Source organism: Sebastes fasciatus, chromosome 10 (assembly GCF_043250625.1).
Source record: "Sebastes fasciatus isolate fSebFas1 chromosome 10, fSebFas1.pri, whole genome shotgun sequence".
Classification (NCBI taxonomy): Eukaryota; Metazoa; Chordata; class Actinopteri; order Perciformes; family Sebastidae; genus Sebastes; species Sebastes fasciatus.
In genome coordinates, this window is record NC_133804.1 from 13,544,423 (window position 1) to 13,565,143 (window position 20,721).

At 39.8% G+C, this 20,721-nt stretch overlaps 2 protein-coding genes across 3 annotated transcripts; one reads left to right on the forward strand and one right to left on the reverse strand.

Annotated features, from left to right (window-relative positions):
- Positions 1-2,185: 2,185 nt before the first annotated feature.
- Positions 2,186-13,938, reverse strand: fam193b (family with sequence similarity 193 member B). Of its 2 annotated transcripts, none has more exons than XM_074648298.1 (10): positions 13,543-13,938; positions 11,035-11,313; positions 10,305-10,491; positions 7,036-7,254; positions 5,525-5,936; positions 5,243-5,426; positions 4,885-5,118; positions 2,595-3,657; positions 2,426-2,501; positions 2,186-2,291 (listed from the first exon to the last, which is right to left on the reverse strand). In XM_074648298.1, exons 1-10 carry the CDS (start codon positions 13,762-13,764, stop codon positions 2,195-2,197), a joined length of 2,973 nt encoding a protein of 990 aa, XP_074504399.1. In that variant the 5' UTR covers positions 13,765-13,938; the 3' UTR covers positions 2,186-2,194. The 2 variants fall into 2 exon arrangements, with proteins under 2 accessions (XP_074504399.1, XP_074504400.1); XM_074648299.1 differs by having other exon boundaries at positions 2,619-3,657; positions 13,543-13,921.
- Positions 13,939-15,947: 2,009 nt separating this feature from the next.
- Positions 15,948-20,597, forward strand: mxd3 (MAX dimerization protein 3). Its single transcript, XM_074648296.1, has 6 exons — positions 15,948-16,165; positions 16,807-16,900; positions 17,657-17,686; positions 17,839-17,953; positions 18,079-18,244; positions 19,288-20,597. Exons 1-6 carry the CDS (start codon positions 16,096-16,098, stop codon positions 19,404-19,406), a joined length of 594 nt encoding a protein of 197 aa, XP_074504397.1. The 5' UTR covers positions 15,948-16,095; the 3' UTR covers positions 19,407-20,597.
- Positions 20,598-20,721: the final 124 nt, after the last annotated feature.

The window sequence follows — 20,721 nt, forward strand, 5'->3', positions numbered from 1 at the left end:
GGCTTGTAATACCTAGTAGCGCTGTGACATTTTTCCTGTGCTTTTTATGATTTTATGATATGTTATATTTTTATTCCTGTTATTTCTTGATGTTAATGTAAAGCATCTTGGGTACCTTTTGGTTATTGTAAAGGGCTATACAAATAAATGTCGATCGAAATGTTGATTGATCCCCGCCCCTCCCTGCTTGATGGTATGATCTTTGTCTGTCATCACCTGGTTGGTCGCACGGACGTCATTAACACAACATTCAGTCACAGTCAGTGCATGGAGTGCCTGTGGCGCGGAGAAGATCGTCCTATCATTCTGCCTTGAATTAATTAAAGAAAAAAGAAGAAAAACAACGTCTCTCGGATGGGAGCCGGCTCTTATCGTTCACTTAAAAGAGCCGGCTCAATGAACCGGCTCGTTTGCGCTCGACACATCACTATGGTATATCATATCATGGAAACCAAAATCAAATGGATAAAAACTTAGAAAGCAAACACCACACTTTATTTTCGTCAAAACTGTATTGTTTTTAATCTTTCTGAGCGAAAGATTTTTTCACAGTATCAAAAGTGAATTTTAAAAAAAGAAATAAGCCAACATACACTTGGCTATTATTGATATAGTATAAATCTACATTCGACACATTAAGATAATCTTCTCTAAATTGAATATAACCTGGAAAGCATCAGAGATGTTATATGAAAAAACAAAATCTCAGCACAGATTCAGGAAAGAAATGATCCACCTCAATGAAAGCCATCAGCTAAAAACATGGTTACTGGTGTAAATGTCAAGGCCCTTGTCCCAAAGGTATCAACTCTTCAGTGAGAATTCTCATCAAAAGACTTGGACTTAGACAGGCTAGCTGAGGTACAGGGTGCCACCAAGGTCACAGTACAGGGAAAAGAGTAGTATGGTTGAAAATATATCTCACACACACAACCCCCAGAAACGAATGACAAAGGCTCAAAAGGGCCCAAAATAATCACTCAATATGTACAAGCATTGAAATTAACTGTGCCAAACAATGTGTGATGGTTCCAACGTTGAAATGAACATTGCACACTTGTGTACCTGTCACTGCTGGGATATAGGGGTTAATATAACAGTTAAAGAGTGAGAAAACCGTGGTAGAGGACTTTCTTCTACAGATGGCAGAGTGTATATTGGATAGCGCTATAAAAGATATAATTTAACACCAAGGGAGGATTGACATTGAAGCAACAGACATTTAACTTTGCCCAATGCAGTACTGGGGGACAGTATTTAGACGTTTCTTTTCTACACGTCATGCATGGGGATGTATTTGCATGGGAACTTCATTGGATTTATATTTTTTTTTAAGATGCATCCTGCGAGCCAAGTGTTACACACAGTAAATTTATATTTTCCCCACTAGATTCTATTAGCGTCGTTGGTGCACCGAACTGTCAAACATTCGTTTTTTTTTAACATAATTTCATACAAAACAATAACAGTGTAGCAGGTGGGTAATCAAGCGTTTGTCATTTCATTTTCACTAATTACTAAATCATTTGATGATCATAATTAAATATTGAGAAAAGTATTCCAAATGAAAACGTATCAACTGAATGCACTGCAGTGTGTTTTTTAAAAATCAATGCAATTGTTGCCACCATTGCCCCCTGCAGAAGAGGAGTGTTTCCACCTAAAATTAGGTCACAATGTTGCCTTGTGCTCCTTTTTGACAGTTGTACAGTATAAGACAAATGGTCTCTAGTGTCTACTGGGACTGGTGTAGTGAGCGGGAAACTAGCAAAGCAGAATGTAATGTATGATGAGCACCAAATTGAACTGATTCAGAAGTTTAACAACGTTAAAATGTCTCAGATTTGTGATAAAAACATTTATTTCATGTAAGGTAAATGTTTACATACTACATACGTAAGCACATGGATGCAGTGGATTCAACAGACTTTTTTCCATTTTTGCATCTCTCATTTAGTGAACATTGCAGTAATAGCAAAGGGTAGAGTCGGCCTTGAGAGTGATCCCTGGCTTGTCAGCCACAAGTTATGTTTCAGTCCTCTGAATGGAGAGTATGATTTTGAACCAGGGTCCCTTGGCTTAGTAAGGAAGAGAAGAAAAAACAGGGAATGAGAGAAAGGCCTCAGGCCAAATGGGGCTCTACTGAAAGAGTTTGTGGTGTGAAGTGTTTTTTTTTTTCTGGCACTCATCCAAGTTATTGAGCTGCATTGGAAGGAACCTTTTTGAGGGTGAAGTTGGACCAATTCACTTCCACCTTCTGGCGTGTTTGTTTCGCAGAATCAAGGCAAAACCTAGAGGGAGCAAAGATAGAGAAACAAGAGTAGGAATGACCAGTTTTAGTGATGCGGTTAACGTTAATCAATACAAGAGTTTAGCTCCAAGCTTTTTACAAAAGTATCTTGATAAACTGCTACGTTAAGCCTACCTTTTGAAGTATTCCACTTCCCGATCAATCTCATCCATTTCTCCTGGATCCACATCTTTAGGGAGAAATACATCATCTAGGGAATAACAATAAAGACCAAACGTTAGCTCAACACATTACAAATTGAGAAAACATTTTTGCACGTGGTGTTAAAGACAGTTTATTGTACCGATAGTACTGCCGGGTTTTTCACCCTTGTTCTTGTTCTTCTTATTTTTCCCCTTGGCTTGCTGCTGCTGCTGCCCGTTTGCTGGAATGGTGGGGTGAGCTTTGCTTTCTGAATCCTGCTCAAACCGACCTCCTCGCGTCTCCGTGTCACCTTTCCCTCTCTGGGCATTCGAAAGGCCGCCATTTGCTCCATGTTTGGACGACCTGCCCTCCTCAGCTTTCTTGGGCCCATTTCTCTGGTTGTCCGCAGAGTGCTGGGGATGTTTGCTTCCAGCTTTTGAGGTGTTAGAAGTTATCTCTTTACACTCATTGCTTTTCTGCGCGTCATTCCCGGAGGCAGCTTTGGTTGGTTTGTGGAAATTCTGCTCTGACACAGATTGCTCCTGTCTTTGCTGCTGCTTTTTATTCTTCTTTGACTTTGCCCCACCGTTTCCGACTGTTGCGTTCTTGAGATCGGGGGCGTCCTCATTCGATTTAGCTGTAGCTTGGGCTGGCACCTGTGGCAAACTGTCAGATCCAGTGGAAGTGCATCTTTCTGGGGACCGAACCCTTATGAGCTTTGAGAGGCTGGGGGTAGTGTGCAACCGCTGGACGTCCTTGGACCCAGCAGTGACCGCTGATGCCGTGGTGGTGGTGGTGGTGGTATTAGGGGACGGGACCGTGGTTGTGTCCTCCCATCCATTAACCAGGTCCAGGTGGCTCTTAAAGGTTCCCAGTGAAAGAGGGGCCAAGTCCAGGTCTATCTGCTGGAGGTCAGAGGAGCCATTGAGATGGGACAGTAAATGGTTGCCCTCCAACGTGGCTGCCTTCTTTGGGAAGTCATTAACATCCAGATTGAGGTCGTACATGCTAAATGAGGCCCGGATTGAGTCTTTGATGGTGTTCTTAATCTCTTCCAGCCGACTGGTGAGGAAACTGTTGACGCGCTCCAGCTCCAGCTGAGGCCAGTCGAGCAACCGACTGGCTTCTGAACCGTCAGGGATGGGCTCGTCGTCGTCGACAGGATCAGATGGATTGGATTGGGGGTCACTGCCTGCAGCACCCATACCCTGCTGAGCTTTTTCCTGAAACAGAAATAGTACAGGGTTCAGAGTGTGAACAGGTACACGAACAAGAATATACACTAATAAGTGTCAAACCTCGATACTTTTTTTTGGTATTGATCAAAGTCTATCTGTAGAAACTAAATTTGGCATCAAATGTCTGGTCAGATTTGTAATCTTGTTTACTTATTCTTTGATTAGTTAGTTCCTGATTTTAAAGTTATAATCTGTCAGATTTACATGAAATCAAACCCCTTTTTTGATGATTACGGTCTGTATTTTTTAGCAATGGCCATTTATTGAATTTACATTATGTAACTTAGAGCTGCAACGATTAATTGATTAATCAATTAGTTGTCAACTATTAAATTAATTGCCAACTATTTTGATAATCGATTAATCGGTTTGAGTAATTAAAAAGTAAGTAAATTCTCTGATTCCCGCATCTTAAATATTTTCTAGTTTCTTTACTCTTCTATGACAGTAAACAGAATATTTTTGAGTTGTGGACAAAACAAGACATTTGAGGAGGTCATCTTGGGCTTTAGGAAACACTGATTGACATTTTTCACCATTTTATAGACCAAACAACTAATCGATTAAACGAGAAAATAATTGACAGATAAAACGACAATGGAAATAATTGTTAGTCGCAGCCCTAATGTAATTACCTCTCTACATGATAGTTTTCATTAGTGGAGGAGTCTGCCATTTCCACACAGGATTCAAATTGCCTACCTACCCATGAGGGAGTAACAGGAAATGATGCATTCAAGTAATCCTGAGTTACTGTTTTTTGCAATTTTATCTCACTGATATCAGCCTCATTGTTTACTGTTCACTCTCCTAACGCCACATCAGAGCTGTATTAAGTTAATGCAAACTGAATGTGTCCTACAGCTGCTTGGACTGAAATCAAACTTTAAATCAAAATTTTGACAATTTTACAAAGTTTGTTACAAGTTCTTGTAGAGGTGCTTGTGTTAGGACAACATTTACTATTACTATGGCTTCTTTTGTTAAATGAAAAATGGTTTTGAAGAATAAATGTTAATATAACTAAATAGCGTATCGAATAAAGTTTTGGTTGTTCTAAACTATTGTATGGGGACTAGTATCAAAGAGTACCCAGCCCTATACATTAGATGTTAAATATTCAAATTAAAATGCCCCACCCCCCAAAACAAACAAACAAACAAACAAACAAACAAACAACATTCAAACACACTGTTTCTAAAGTGACCACACCTTCTTCTTTTGTTTGTGTCGGGCCCTTTTGGCAGCCTTGGCACTGTTGACCGGTTTGGGCTCAGAACTGTTTATGAAGTCCAGCAGCTCATCTACGTCCCGGTTGTCGATGGCACCAGCCACTGTCAGATCTGAATCTTGACGCTGAGGCAGCTCCTCTTTACGCCGGGTCAGACGTGAGCGGAGCTTCTCTCGGATCTCAGCGTAGTTACGGCTGGTCGGTGCAGCTGGAGGCTGTGACCAAATAATATACAACAACATATTTAGCTTTTTAAAAACCTTTAACAAGTATCTAACAGCAAATGGAACTCTTAATGACTACTTAAAAAGAGGTGAGCAACAGAGAGTTTCAAAGTACCGCATTGTGCCCGAAGAACTCGCAGTAGCAGCAGTCGCAGTACTTCCCGTCCTTCTGGTTGGTGGAAGAGGAGGCACAGGAGCTCCTCTCAGAGCTGCTGTCTTCATCCTCCCCCTCCTCCAGCTCTGACGAAGGATGGCACAACGTCCCATTTGTCATTTTGTGCCCCTTACATGCCTGGTCCCTACAAAAAAAGAAAGAATTGACATTGACCCTCAGGAGACATTTGTATTTCAAATCAACACAGCTACAGAAAAGCAATGTTGAGATAGTGGTACTAACCTGCAGGCCCCGGCTGTCTGATGGCCCACATTTGCAGGGGCCACCAGTCCCACTGTGTGTCCATTACAAGGGTGGTTACAGCCCATGATAGACGTGCCCAGTTTGCTGTGTTGCGTGTTTACGGCAGGAATGTGGGAGTTTTTGCACGGGCTGGGCTTATGGACAGGTGTCGGGCTGTCTGGACCGGGAGAGTTGAGTTTGGCTGTTGGGCCGTGGAGGTTTGGTACCAGCGGGGAAAAGGGAGCGTGGGCTGCCACACCAGTGCCAGACGAGGAGGTTACGTGGCCGTGCTGCCCAGAGTTCGGCTTTGGGGGCAGGAGGGAGGAATGCTGGGAAGACAGGCCGGTGGGACTGTTGGGGGGTACCGACAAGTCTGTGTGTTGATGGTGGTCACTGGGGTGGAAGGCTTCACCTGGACAATGGAAAACAGGAAAGACTTGTAGATCACAAATGATGAATCGTCTTATTAAATAGTGCATCAGTGTTGGTTCTGGTCCGCACAGTTTATTTCATGGGATTTCTTATTACCTGAATAAGTCTATATACACACTACCTCAAATGAGTAGGCCAGTTACCATTAATTCAATTACCACTAATGTCTTAAATTAGGGATGATAATTTTGAAAATTTAACTGATAACCGACCCTTGTTAACCGATTATCAACCGTTAACCGACAAGATGAATGCGTCGCATGCAGCGATGCGCCAGCTGCAGTGTATGAGCAAAACAAACAACAGAGTCCCCAGTTCACCCGTCCGGGAGCGTTACCTAAAACACTTTAGGTTTTACATCCTTACGTATTCCTATACCTAAACACTGCAGATTCAATAAGAGATTTTAAACATTCAGTTTGATAAGAGGATTCTATACTTAGATCTGATTTTATAAAATGCTACTGAACCCTAACTGGGAAACCCTACTGGAGGCGAGAGGTGAGCAGCGCGTGAGCGTTCTGTAAACCACTACACACGGACTCCGTCTTCCGTAAATGTCTCTGCCCGTCTGTCAGTGGACGGCGGCTCGCTAACGGGCTGACTGACAGCAGACATTTACTGAACCAAAATAATTTTCATGTCGGCTCCATGGGAAGAAATCAGCAGTGTTTGTAGGCCTATGTATTGATTAATTGATTGTCTTTCCCAGCCCACTGTAGCGAGTGAGGGGTAATGAAACAGACAAGCTCACAGACAGATTGGGAGCCTCGATCAATCATAGTAGATACGGCGAATAAGTTCAAAACACATATGCAGCGAGATATTTGTGTGATTTTAAACACCTGTCTATGCAGATTAGATTACGCTTCACTAAATGTGACAAAAATAGACTTGAAGTGTAAAAACACACGGGGGGTCTCCATCTGACACTCGTCTCACAGAGTCAGTGTGGATTGATACATTTAATAAAATGGAACTGTATCTGTTCCGTGGGACGCGCCAGTGAAGGACATCAAAAACCGCTTCTAAAAATGCATCCAGTGGTGATTGATCGCAAGAGTCAAAGGAGATATTACCTGGCGGCGTTGGTCGACGGCACATAGTCTTGAAGTGCTTGGGAGTGGTCTTACAAAGGTCTGCTGAGGTAGACAGGGGGTTCCCAGCAGAGGATCCACTGGAATTCTGGGACGACGGGTGACTGTAGGGACAGACTTTAGTCCCTGACGTTTTAGCAGATTTCCCAGGTGCTTCATGAAGTCCTCTTTTCTCATGGCAGGCTGATCCTGGTGTTATACCTGGAGAGGAAAAATGTTCAGTGAATTTCAAAAGGAATTTATGATGGATTAAAGTCAATATGACAAGGGTTCAAATCAATACGGTTTGATTAACGCTGTTCTTTCCACAAACTTTGCCAACACTGAAGCTTCGTTGAAGTACATAACTACACAAAGGAATTACTAGGGCTGTCAAAGTTAACGCGATAATGCGTTAACACTAATTTGTTTTAACGCCACTATTTTTTTTAACGCATTAACACAACTTGCGATTTTTAGGTTGTAGCGGGCTCAATTTTAAAGTTAGAGAGAAGATACTGACATCTATAAACCCTAAGGAATCCATTGGTACCAACCATGTCATACTAGCTTGTCGCAAAGGAGATTAAATAACGCTCCAAACTTATGCTAAATTTTGGCAAGAAAAACTGCCATGGCCATTTTCAAAGGGGTCCCTTGACCTCTGACCTCAAGATATGTGAATAAAAATGGGTTCTATGGGTACCCACGAGTCTCCCCTTTAAAGACATGCCCACTTTATGATAATCACATGCAGTTTGGGGCAAGTCATAGTCAAGTCAGCACACTGACATACTGACAGCTGTTGTTGCCTGTTAGGCTTGAGTTTGCACATGTTATGATTTGAGCATATTTTGTTATGCTAAATGCAGTACATGTGAGGGTTTCTGGACAATATTTGTCATTGTTTTGTGTTGTTAATTGATCTCCAATAAAAAAAATATACATACATTTGCATAAAGCAAGCAAATGTGTCCACTCCCATGCTGATAAGAGTATTAAATACTTGAAAAATCTGCCTTTAAGGTACATTTTAGGTTAAAAATGTGTGAATAATTTGTGATTAACTATGGACAATCATGCAAATAAATATTGACAGTAATTAGGAATTACCTAGTAATTACTATTTCATTTGTTGGCATATTGCGTTAAAATGTCTTACAAAACGTGTTAAGATTTAGGGGAACAGTTAGACATGTTTTTACTGTCCATATCACAAAATCACCATAATGTCTCAGAGAGTTTGAGAACTTTGATCAATGACCTTGACTCAACAATTTCCAGGAACTTTTTGGATGGTGGATTATGTTTTCTAAAAATAATTTCCTGCTCTTTGGAGGCATGTTTAGACACGTTTATCTGTCACACAGTGATAATGTCTCACTCCTATGAGAAAGAAACCAGCATTGAAAGACATTTTAGCCCTGAAGGATAAAACACCCGTTATGCTACACCAAAATAAAAAATAGGAAATAACACTACAACATTTGAATTATTTAAAAAATGTTCAGTTGAACAAAGGTGACTATATCTTATTGGTGATGACCCACGCTTGCCAGTAGAAGTTGATACAAGTCACTGTAACTTAATACCTGTTGAAGCATTTGCAATGGAAGTACATTTACCTAGCTCAGTTCCTATCCAACTTAAAACAAATATTTGTTTCGATATTACTTTTAGTTGAAAAACATAATTGGTCACCAGCAAACATCAACAAACTTTCTAAATTAATTAAAGTAAAATATATAATTTCGGATGCGACTTTGCCAATGTAGGAGGGGCACAGCTACACACACTGAACACATACCGTCATCATGCATGACTACTTTCACTTACTCTAATTTAAATGCAATTTCGCAACATGAACCATTCAAGGATTTGCTAAACTAGAAATACATTCACAGCTACGCACCAGGTAACCTCTACAAATCGTTTTGATTAGAAACAGGAAGAAAACAGACAAAAGCAAAGATCATAGCTGTCTGAAATGCTATGCTTCCCATTTTATATACAACTGCTGTCTTTCTCAGGCCCAGTACAAACATGTCTCACTTTCACATTCAGTTCTCCTCTTCTCTCAGGCATCTCAGTTATGGTGAGAAAATGGTAGAGCTAGGTAATGCACCCGAGTTACTTTGTAATACAGTCCTGTTAAACCATTGAACAGTGAAATGACAAAGCAATACATCTGTTAACTGTAACGTCTTACTATGCGTGGAAAAATTGCATAACACCATGGTTCAATTTTAATTTAAAACTTCTAAATGCATCTAAAATTTTAATTTCCACAATTTTTCTTTCTTTATGACAACAATCCTAACTAGAAAATCAACAATATCCATCATAAAAAAGTCAGGAATTGTAAAACACAATTTCACAAATCCATTTAAGGAGGTTTGTGCATTAAAGCTAAATATTTCAAAAAAATAAATAAATAACAACGCGTGTTAGAGATTATCACTTTTCACCACCTCTATGAAAGAAGGTTTTTGAGGGTCAATTTTGAGTCTTCATTATATTGGAAAGCTGTAAGTCCAGACATGCAATAAACGCTTAGTTCTGTTATTTATGTAGCTCTGAAGATTTTTGGCAGAATTGATTAGTATGATGGATTAACTGAATCTAGTGAATGTACATTTTGCCAGAATAATTCTACAGACAATTGCTTCTGCTTTGCTGTAACCTTTCCATTGACACAGATATTTGACTCAGATTACAGCACAGTTTGCAAACACTTCCATTTCTACACAAAACAGCAAGTGTTCTCCGATAAGGATTAAATTAATGAAAAAGAAAAAAATGTACAATGTTTTGGTAAAAAGAGCAGTGTTTTCTTCTTCCTATTTTAGTCATAAGTCATATTCTCTGATTTAGTTAAATCATCTTCATTGGAAAGCCTGCTATTTTTAAATTGATCCCCATCATCCGAGTGCATTTGGTAGTTCTGACAACAAGCTTATCTTCAATCATTATTCCACCTTTCATAGTGAGTTCTAAGGACCTCAGCAAGTAGAGCATTGTAAGCTTCTACTAGATGCCTCTTTGTTGTTCTAAGATGTAATAGACTAACACCTGTGTCACACAAAAATGTGTCGCACATTTATTGCTCGGTAAGTAAGCTAACAGGGCGTCCGTAGAGCTCCGATTCTAACCAAATTCGTGTCCATTTCACAAAACTGAAACTTGCAACACAGCTGGGAATTTAGGTCTGTGATGTTTTCAGCAATTACCGTCACTGTCAATAAATGTTTTCTGGAGCGGTGATGACTGACCTTGTTGTGAGTGTGAAGAAGTGTTGTGGTTGCAATGCTCCCCTCCGTTGGTGTGGGCAGAGTTCCAGAGACCTGACAGTTTGTGGGCTGACAGGAAGGAACTCGGGTCCCAATCCACAGTACTTTGCTCCGGGTAACCGTTCCCACAGCTCTGGGACTTACAGGAGGAAGAGTGTGACAATGGTACCTGGATAAAAAAAAACACAAAACACAACTGGTTAATCACAGGGCTGTCTACATATGCTTACATTTTGGCACCAGTGGCACCAAGTAACTACTAACATTAGCTGGTATTACATTGAGGAGTGAAAAGCAAAAATGTCTTAAGAATGCATTGATTGAAAAAACAACATTAAAAGAAAAGAGTGTGATGATAGAAAAGTTTTTAAAATTTGCATTTCATGTAAAGTATTTATGTAAAAACAAGTAAGACAGCAAGGTAATAGCTGCTGCTGCCTTACGTACAGTATGCCACAGAGACACAAATACAAAATAGGTTACGTCTGAAGAGGCAAAAAGTAGACCACATGTTCAAACTTATTAAATCCAACATAACCTTTAGACAGATTTATTTAGTGAGTAAGCACGTGCAAATGCAATGCCTTGTGTGATGAATAAAGATGAGATTACCTCAGTCGACAGAGACCAACACAGTTTAACTAAAAAGTAGCAAAAAGAAGTCGTGAAAAGGATCCAGACATATGACCCAAATCAGTCCCTTTTTATTTACCGGCGTCGGTTGCTCCTGGGTGCTCCGCCTCTCCTCCTCTTCCACACTCTTGCAGCAGCTCTGACATATCCACAGCGGCACCTCACCCAGCAGGGACTGAGACAGCGAGGGCACCGCATCAGCAAGCTTACGCCCCGGCGCCTCCCGCAATAAGGCCTGGGAGAGCGCAGGCACGGCGTCAGCCAGCTTGGTCCCATGGCCTCCGGGGAGTCCGTTCACGGAGCTCGCTCCCCAGTCCTTAAACTCTCGGTGGCACAGGAGGCAGCAGGTGTGCATAGGCTAGGTGAGGAAAAAGAGGATAAAGAGGTCAGTTAATAGCCTGTGATTACCTGCTAAACTCTGGGGGGAAAAATAGGGTGTACTAGGTCTGATGTGTCAGAATAATGTATACAATTTTTGACAATGCCAACTAAACATAGACAATCAAACAGACTATTTGTGATACAAAAAGTCCTCGAGTTAAAAGGTTCACTTCTCTAAAAGTTATGTGTTATAGATATAGTTTAGATAGAGTATTTTCTGGATATTACATAACTGTATGATACAGTGATAGATGTTACCTTTTAGAGAGAGATTATTAAAAATTACAAAAGCAAAAAACACAATTCTGCCTAAAAAATGAAATATTTTATTTTTAATTATGGGACTTGTCTAGACGGGCATCTTATACAAGTAGTATAAAATGTTAATTAATCCATCTAAGCAGCAGTCAGGTAAGGTGGTAAGGTAGTGAGGCTCATAGGTCGGATGTAAGGTTAGCAGGGTGCTGAGGTGACAGTGGTCCAGCCTGCAGAGTACCATCTACTCTTTTTAAGGCGAGTGTTTACTCTCAACTTACATAGCTAACATTACTGACTCTGATTTAGCTTTGGCATCACTGGCTGATAACTGCATGCATTGAAACTTTTGACATTGGGACAAAAAAAAAAAGATAAACAGTATGATAAGAGTGGAATAAAAACAACTCTTCCATAGTCTGAGAGTTAAAAGGTTCACTTCTCTAAAAGTTATGTGTTATAGATATAGATAGAGTATTTTCTGGATATTACATAACTGTATGATACAGTGATAGATGTTACATTTTAGAGATTATTCAAAATTACAAAAGCAAAACACAATTCTGCCTAAAAAAAAAATTAATATTTTATTTTTAATTATGGGACTTGTCTAGACGGGCATCTTATACAAGTAGTATAAAATGTTAATTAATCCATCTAAGCAGCAGTCAGGTAAGGTGGTAAGGTAGTGAGGCTCAGAGGTTAGATGTAAGGTTAGCAGGGTGCTGAGGCGACAGTGGTCCAGCCTGCAGAGTACCATCTTCTCTTTTTAAGGGGAGTGTTTACTCTCAACTTACATAGCTATCTAACATTACTGACTCTGATTTAGCTTTGGCATCACTGGCTGATAACTGCATGCATTAAAACGTTTGGCATTGGGACACAAAAAAAAAGATAAACAGTATGATAAGAGTGGAATAAAAACAACTCAAACCATAGTCTGAGAGTTAAAAGGTTCAATTCTCTAAAAGTTATGTGTTATAGATATAGATAGAGTATTTTCTGGATATTGCATAACTGTGATATATGTTACCTTTTAGAGAGATTATTCAAAATTACAAAAGCTAAACACAATTCTGCCTAAAAATTTTTTTATATTTTTATTTTTAATGATGGGACTTGTCTAGACAGGCATCTTGCAGTGTTAATTAATCCATCTAAGCAGCAGTCAGGTAAGGTGGTAAGGTAGTGAGGCTCAGAGGTCAGATGTAAGGTTAGCAGGGTGCTGAGGTGACAGTGGTCCAGCCTGCAGAGGACCACATCTCTTATTTAAGGTGAGTGTTTACCCTCAACTTTAGATAGTTAACTAACCTTACTGACTCTGATTTAGCTGATTTAACTGATAACTACATGCATTGAAACTTTTGACTCGTGTCACACCCTGATATTGGTACACTAAAAAAAAGATAAAGAGTCGAATAAACAAGTCAAACAGCACAGTCTGAGAGTTAATCTAGCCTCATTATGAACCCGTTATCTCTGCTCTGCTCAGCTAACAAGCTAATTAGCTCAGCTAGCCTAGCAGCTGTTTGTGGATGGGTTCAAAGTGAAGCACGTTTGAGCTAGCTGGAGATGATAGCCCCGGTTAGGTTAGCCTTCTGTCTGGGTTAGGGTTAGCTGTAAACGGGACGACCTGTCCGGGACACAATGTCACCTGTCCGGTGGCAGTAGAGGAAGATGCTAGCAGCCACACTGCCTCCACCTCACCGCCCGTCTGTCTGTTGGGTGGACGAGTCTGGCTCTGGCTCTGCCTATTATTCATCTAATTACGACATAAAAACTCCTTCTATATAAAAGATAAAAATACATTTCAACCAGGCAGTGGATGCATATATAACTTCAGCTCTTGCAGGATTAGCTGCATAAAGAATAAAAGCACAATGGAGGATGCTGCTGTGGATTAGCTAGCTAGCCTGTTTTTAAAGCAGCAGCTAGCTCGGAGCTAACCTACCTGGTTCGCCCTGCTAGTGTTCAGCCGATCCAGCCCAGCGTCTCCTCCGCCGCCACCGCCGCCGCCGCCGCCGCCGCCACCGTCAGCTGCATCGCCGCCGGGAGAGCCTGGGCTCTTCGGTGGAGCGGTCTGCTGTCCTCCACCAGCACCACCTCCACCACCAGGCGCAGCAGCCAGCTCCTTCTGGGCGACCCCTTGCTGCTTGCTTTTCTTCCTCGCCATGTTTGTCTAATAAGACGCTTTTGGCACAAGTTTTGCACCAGTTTTCGATGATTTTTGTGAAGAGCACACTTTCGTTTTCTTCTTCTTTTCCTCCGGACCTCAAAATGTTCCTCTATCTTCCTTCCAGTCAAGACAACAGTCAATATGGCGGAGGACTGGCACACTCAGGAGTTCAGAGGTTAAAGATACTGCTGGCAAAGAGGCTTCACTTCACATACGGGGATTCAACTGAAAGCTGACGTAGACGGTGACGCCAGATCGCCGCCATATTTAGTGAGGGCAAATCCTACTCCTCCCACTTTATGCTGTGTTAGTGATGGGAATTCAGGCTCTTTTTAGTGAGCCAGATCATTTGGCTCAGCTCACCAAAGAAGAGCCGGCTCTTTCGGCTCCCAAACGGCTCTTCGTTTTTACCACTTCTGCCTTTTTTAGCTTTAGCTTTTTTGACCTATGATTAGTATGTGTGCACATATATCACTTAAATTATTCAATATAATTATACTAAACCTTATAATTTCCAGAATATCATAATTTTACATGCTGCTTCGTTTCCGACTGTCGCTCATCTTGTCTGCTATTCGTGCACCGCAACGCAACGCACCTCATCGCACTTCAGCGCACCGCATCGCACCGCAACGCACCTCAGCGCAACGCACCAGAGCGCACCGCATCATACTGCAACCCAATTCACCGCAACGCAACGCACCGCACCGCACCGCACCGCACCGCAACGCAACGCACCACACAGAAACGCAACGCAAAGCTACGCAACACAACGCTACACAACGCAACGCTACACAACGCAACGCTACACAACGCAACGCTACGCAACGCTACGCAACGCAACGCAACGGAACGCAACGCAACGCAACGCAACGCAACGCAACGCTACGCAACGCTACGCAACGCAACGCAACCCAACACACAGCACCGCAACGCACCGCAACGCAACGCACTCTTGATGACATGATCCTTGTCTGTCATCACCTGATTGGTCGCACCAACGTCATTAACACAACATTCAGTCACAGTCAGTGCATGGACTGCCCGTGGCGTGGAGATGATCGTCCTATCATTCTGCCTTGAATTAAGTAAAGAAGAAAAAAAAAAAAAAACGGTTCTCGGACAGGAGCCGGCTCTTATCGATCACTTAAAAGAGCTGGTTCTAAGAACCAGCTCGTTCGTGACCTACACATCACTATTCTGTGTATGAAAAAGACAATTAAACACTTCCTCCCGCTTACTCCAGCTTATTCAAACGATTAGTTAGTGGTTTTAACATATTTATAGAGCGTATTATTTTAATTATCTAGTTAAATACGTACCTGCAATATGGTCACATCATGCTTAATGCATACACAGTCAATTCAACTCAATTTGCTTTATTGGCACGACTGTCAGGTGAACAATATTGCCAAAGCCTCAATTCAATAATAAATAAAAATTAATAAAAATTAATAATAATAACAAAAACATATATATATATACATATATACAATTCATGAAGCAAATTACAATATATAGATATTCAAAAAGAACATGCATGTAAATGGAAGAAAACAATAAAGAATTAATTCATGTTTGTCGTGTCAATAAAACAAACAAACAAATAAAAAAACAATTATTAACAATATATTGCAATATCAATGTCTATAATGTAAAAAAAGATATTGTTATCGATGTAGGCTGGAGTTGAAGTAAATATGTATGTTTTTTTCCAGAGTAGGATAAAACATAAGTGTAACAATAACACATAACAATGCAACAACTTTGTACAACTAGGTTAGCTCACATACTGGCCAGTTTATACACTGTAGTTTTAGGTTTGCATATAATAGGGGCAAATATGCATAAGTGCATGTCAATATTGTTGTTAACCAATACAATGCATGTTTGAGAAATAAAGGTGCTGTGAGAGGAGAGGGGCTTGACCATGGACTTGGCGATGCCTTCAAATGCTTTCAGAAATATTGGAATCGAAGGCTAAATGTACATAATGTTTAGGTGTGGTGAAAATTTGCTATTTCTTAATTGTCTTACTTGTAATTATTTTTCTTAAATGTCAGCCAAATGAGTGCTCTTTTTTTTTTTTTACGAAAAAACAAATCAATCTGACAGACTTGGTCATAATTATGAGTGGAGATCTCAAATGTCCGAGTTTACGTCGACCACGTGAACGCAGCGTCGGTGTTGGTGGCTCTGTGGACTGAGGACGTAGCACACAGACAGCTTCATATACTTTCAGGCTACCGACGCTTTTTACACACACACACACACACACACACAGTAGGTTGTTTACCCGCGGTTGTTTTGTTCTAACAAACAATAATAATGGACGGAAACGTATGCAACATCCAGGTGCTTCTTCGGGCTGCAGAGTTTCTGGAGAGAAGAGAAAGAGGTGAGTGTTTTTATTATGACAACTGTCAGTCTTGCATAGGGGGAGGAAGTTAGTTAAAACAACAAAATGCACAATGAAGCCACTGAAACTATGCATGCAAAACATAATGCAGATGCATAATCCAATGCATTTGTTGGAGAAATCATCCAGATTCTTGCAGGAAGGCTATTTTAGGGCGAGCTTTCCTTCATTTGACTCAGTGACCTACATATATCCGTCTCATCATTGTTACTCAAAGGCGCCAATCTGCTCCAGTTTGAAAATGAGCGGTGAGCGCTCATCACTGTGAATGAGAAAGTGTGACAGGAGAAAGCCCTACTATAAGTTGCATTTATTATTTATCCATTATAGATATTGTATTATGTATTTCTGCTTGTGAGGCTGCAGAGAGTAGTTGTATAATAGTGCTGCTGTGTGATGGCGCCAAAAAACAAAACGTCCAGCTGATGATGATGATGATGACAGCAGTCTTTGTCCTCCTCATATTACAACTTATAGGAAAACTTATTAGATAATAAAAGTTAATTTGTAGCACTACAATTTATACACTTTATACAGATGGAAAACTTTATATTTACTTTATATGCCTTTTGAATTTCAGACTGTTTTCTTAAATAAATTATGTATTTTTTCCTACACAGAGGCAGAACATGGATATGCTTCCCTGCTGCCTCTCAGTCCAGATCTCTCTGACAAGAAACAGAAGAGCAAGAAAATATCTGCTGGAGGAAATAGGTGAATTGCATTGCATAACAGACAACTGACAATAGGGTGTGGTTTTTTCGACTTTCAGTTTTGACAAAGCAGCCTTTTTAAACATGAATACTTCACAATTCAATTTAATTCAATTTGCTTTATTGGCATGATTGTCAGGTGAACAATATTGCCAAAGCGTCAATTCAATAATAAATAAAAATAAAAAAAGAACAAAATAAAAACAAAAACATATATATACAATTCATTAAGCAAATTACAATATATAGATATTTAAAAAGAACATGCATGTAAATGGAAGAAAACAATAAATAAGTAATTCATGTGTGTTGTGTCAATAAAACAAACAAACAAAAAACAATGAATAACAATATATTGCAATAACAAAGAATAAATGTAAAAAAAACAAACAAACATGAAGTAGAGGAGTAAATAAAAGGCAGAGTGTGAGTTACATCTATTATATGTTGTTGTTGTGGTTGTCTCTTAGGCTGTGACATGCACTGACATATCCTGCAGCTTCTATGGCGATGACACTATTTTCTCCAAGTAGATGTTGTATTTTATTTTGGTCAGAGAGGGAATCAAAATGTTGGAGTTTACATTTAATTTTTGTAAAGAATTTTTTCCTAACTTCTTCATATGTGCTACATTGTAGCAGGAAATGTTGCTCTGTCTCCACCAGTCTATGTGGACAGAGCTGACACAGCCTGTCATTGTTATTATCATGAATGTAATGTTCATAGCTAAACAAACTGTCTCCTTCTGTAACTGCAGATCAGTTCACAACGAGCTGGAAAAAAACAGGTAATGGATATTTGTCATAATAAATAATATCACATTTTCAAATTCTATCATAGCAAAAGACACTTTTTTATGGTGGGCAAAGTTCGAGGAAGAGAAATCTTAAACAACCTGTTTTCACTTTGCATGAATTAACAGCTTGTTTTGCTTTGCAGACGAGCTCAGCTGAGGCACTGCCTGGAGCAGCTCAAGAGGCAAGTCCCTCTGTCATCTGACTCGATGAGGAACACCACGCTCAACCTGCTGAGACGAGCCCAACTTCACATAAAGGTAGACTCAACACCATGGTATTGATCATACTGAGAGAAGTCCCAGTTGAGAGCATAATGTTGTCACAAATGCTACTTTTTTAGTCCACCGCTCACTCGTCTGTCTCTCTTGTGTTCTCGTTTCAGAAGCTGCAGGAGCAGGATGAGCGTGCGGAGCAGATGAAGGGCCACCTGCGCTGGGAGCAGAGAGAGCTGCGGGTTCGACTGGAGCAGCTGCAGAGAGGCACGGAGAGGATGAGGAACGACAGCCAGGGGTCGACCATGTCATCCGAGAGGTCGGACTCCGACAGAGGTACGTGTCTCAAACCCAAGGAGGGTCTCACCTATAGGCACAGTCACAGTAATGCCTATAGCCCTGGCTTTTATAGCTTAAAGTGTGATTAGAGGTTTTGATTCAATAAGTACAAACTCTGATTATTTTTTTATAATTTCTGTCACATTCAAACCACTGTAATTGTGGTCCTAATAGGAATCGGAAGTTCCAGCAAAGGCTATATAATAAAAGAAACCTTTATAAAAATTCACCTAATTATTTGTGGTTATCACATTTTGTTACTTGTAGTCTACTCATTATTACATTTTACTAATGTCTGTTGATATTAGGGCTGCATCTAACGATTATTTTCATTGTTGATTATTTTCTCGATTAATAGTTATAAAATGTCAGAAAATGGTGAAAAATGTTGATCACTGTTTCCCAAAGCCCAAGATGACGTCCTCAAATGTCTTGTTTTGTCCACAACTCAAAGATCTTTAGTTTACTGTCATAGAGGAGTAAAGAAACCTGAAAATATTCACGTTTAAGAAGCTGGGATCAGAGAATTTGGCCTCTAAAAAAAAATTAAATTAAATTAAAATTTTCAAAATAGCTGCCGATTAATTTAAAAGTTGACAACGAATCGATTAATCGTTGCAGCTCTAGCTGATATTTTCTGAGCAGTCTGATTTGAACTAGAGCGTGGCAATAATTCAGAAACAGTTTATCAACCCTAATGGGAATTACATTGTGATACTATTTATTATTTATATTTTGTTATCATCTTCCAAAATGCTGTTGTCTGAATGATTTAAAGCTAGATAACGTCAATAGTTGAGTTTTATTTTACACTCCTGAGGACTTTTGTCTGTAATGCATTGAACATTCATTTGATTATTCTATGATTTTTTTTCCCTCATACATTTTCCATATTGTGAGAAATATCATTATGAGAAAAAAACCCATCTTTTATAATATGTTATTAATTGCAATCATTCTGACCCAGCCCTAGATTGTAAGTTCAATGTGACATATTTCTTTCCACTAATGGATCTGCTCTTTGGTTGGTCACCTTACAGAGGACGTGGAGGTCGACGTGGAGAGCATCGTGTTCGACTGTCTGGACTCTGACGGACTGAGCATCACGCACGCTGACGCAGACCACTGTTACTCCAGCATGGACAAAGCCTGGCTATGACAGCAGTACACCTACTATAGGTAACACATTTAATGTCACCAGGTGGACAGGAAGAGGAAGAGGAGAAAAACATTCCAAAAACAATCCAACGGAGGAAAAGGGAGAATGACGAAAGATGTTACTGTACAACTGACCGAAGGAGTAACTTTTGACATTCTCTTTTCAACACACGTCAGACTACAAGCTAAGTGATTATGTTATGAATGATCTGTGTCCATTTTGCACTGAATAGCAGTTAAAATCACTGGGCTGAGATGGATGTAACATTATGCTAAATATATTTTCTGGCATCAACCATTAATGGCATTTCTTTCCTAAGCCACAAGGTGTCTGTACCGTACAAGGATTCAAACAGTTCTACATCTTTAAGGGCTTATTCATTCGTCTTTAAGGGCTTTCTAAAATCCAAATGAGGGCGCTTTTTATTCAAACCTCTTAACTTATTCTTTACTACAGTATGTTTATACTGAATTCTGCCTTAAATCAGATTTGGTCTACCGTACAGCTTTTCTTTAGCACTAAGTTCATATTTCAGTAATGTCTTGTGTAGCATGCACTTAAAAACACCAATCTGCTATGTTTTGTATTATTGTCCTATTGTTATATAAGTTCAGTCTTTTTTTCTTCTTTTGGACAAAACGTCCACACATTGCACTTGTTTTGTCTCAAAAAGGATTGTGGGTATATCAAAATGAACTGGTCATATTTGCACATTCATATCTGGCAATTAAGTAACAAATATTCATTCAGAGTATTTGTACACAATTAAGCCTGTGATCAAGTGCAAGACTTTTGATTCCTGTATTAAAGATAAGTTGTGAGAGCATATGGAGAAGAGGTATAAATGAGTTTTACTCACTGCTTCTTAGAAGTGTTCATTATCACAACTGTACACTTTATTGCTTGTGCATTTCTCAATGTAAATGTGAATTATGCATGCACCACAGTCAGGCAGGTAACTTGTAGTAATTATGCAATTTATGCTGTATTACAAGGATCATATGTATCATATTCATTGCTATATATTTAATAACTGAAGGTGCTCTTTCCCTTCACTTTTGTATATGCAAGATGCCTTATTACCTTTTTAACAGTATGTATGCATTCATCTGTCTCTCTGCCCAGTAATATAATGTAGCATTTTTGTACTGGTGTAAGCTTTTTTTATTGAATAAATATTTTCTATATTTATGTGCCGTTTGTGATTATTTTACAGGACCTATTGATTAACAGTGATGAAACTCAACAATTCCCAACTTTGTTTTGCCTGTAAATAAAGGAACAAAGAAGGATTTTCCCTGTTTCATTTGAATAA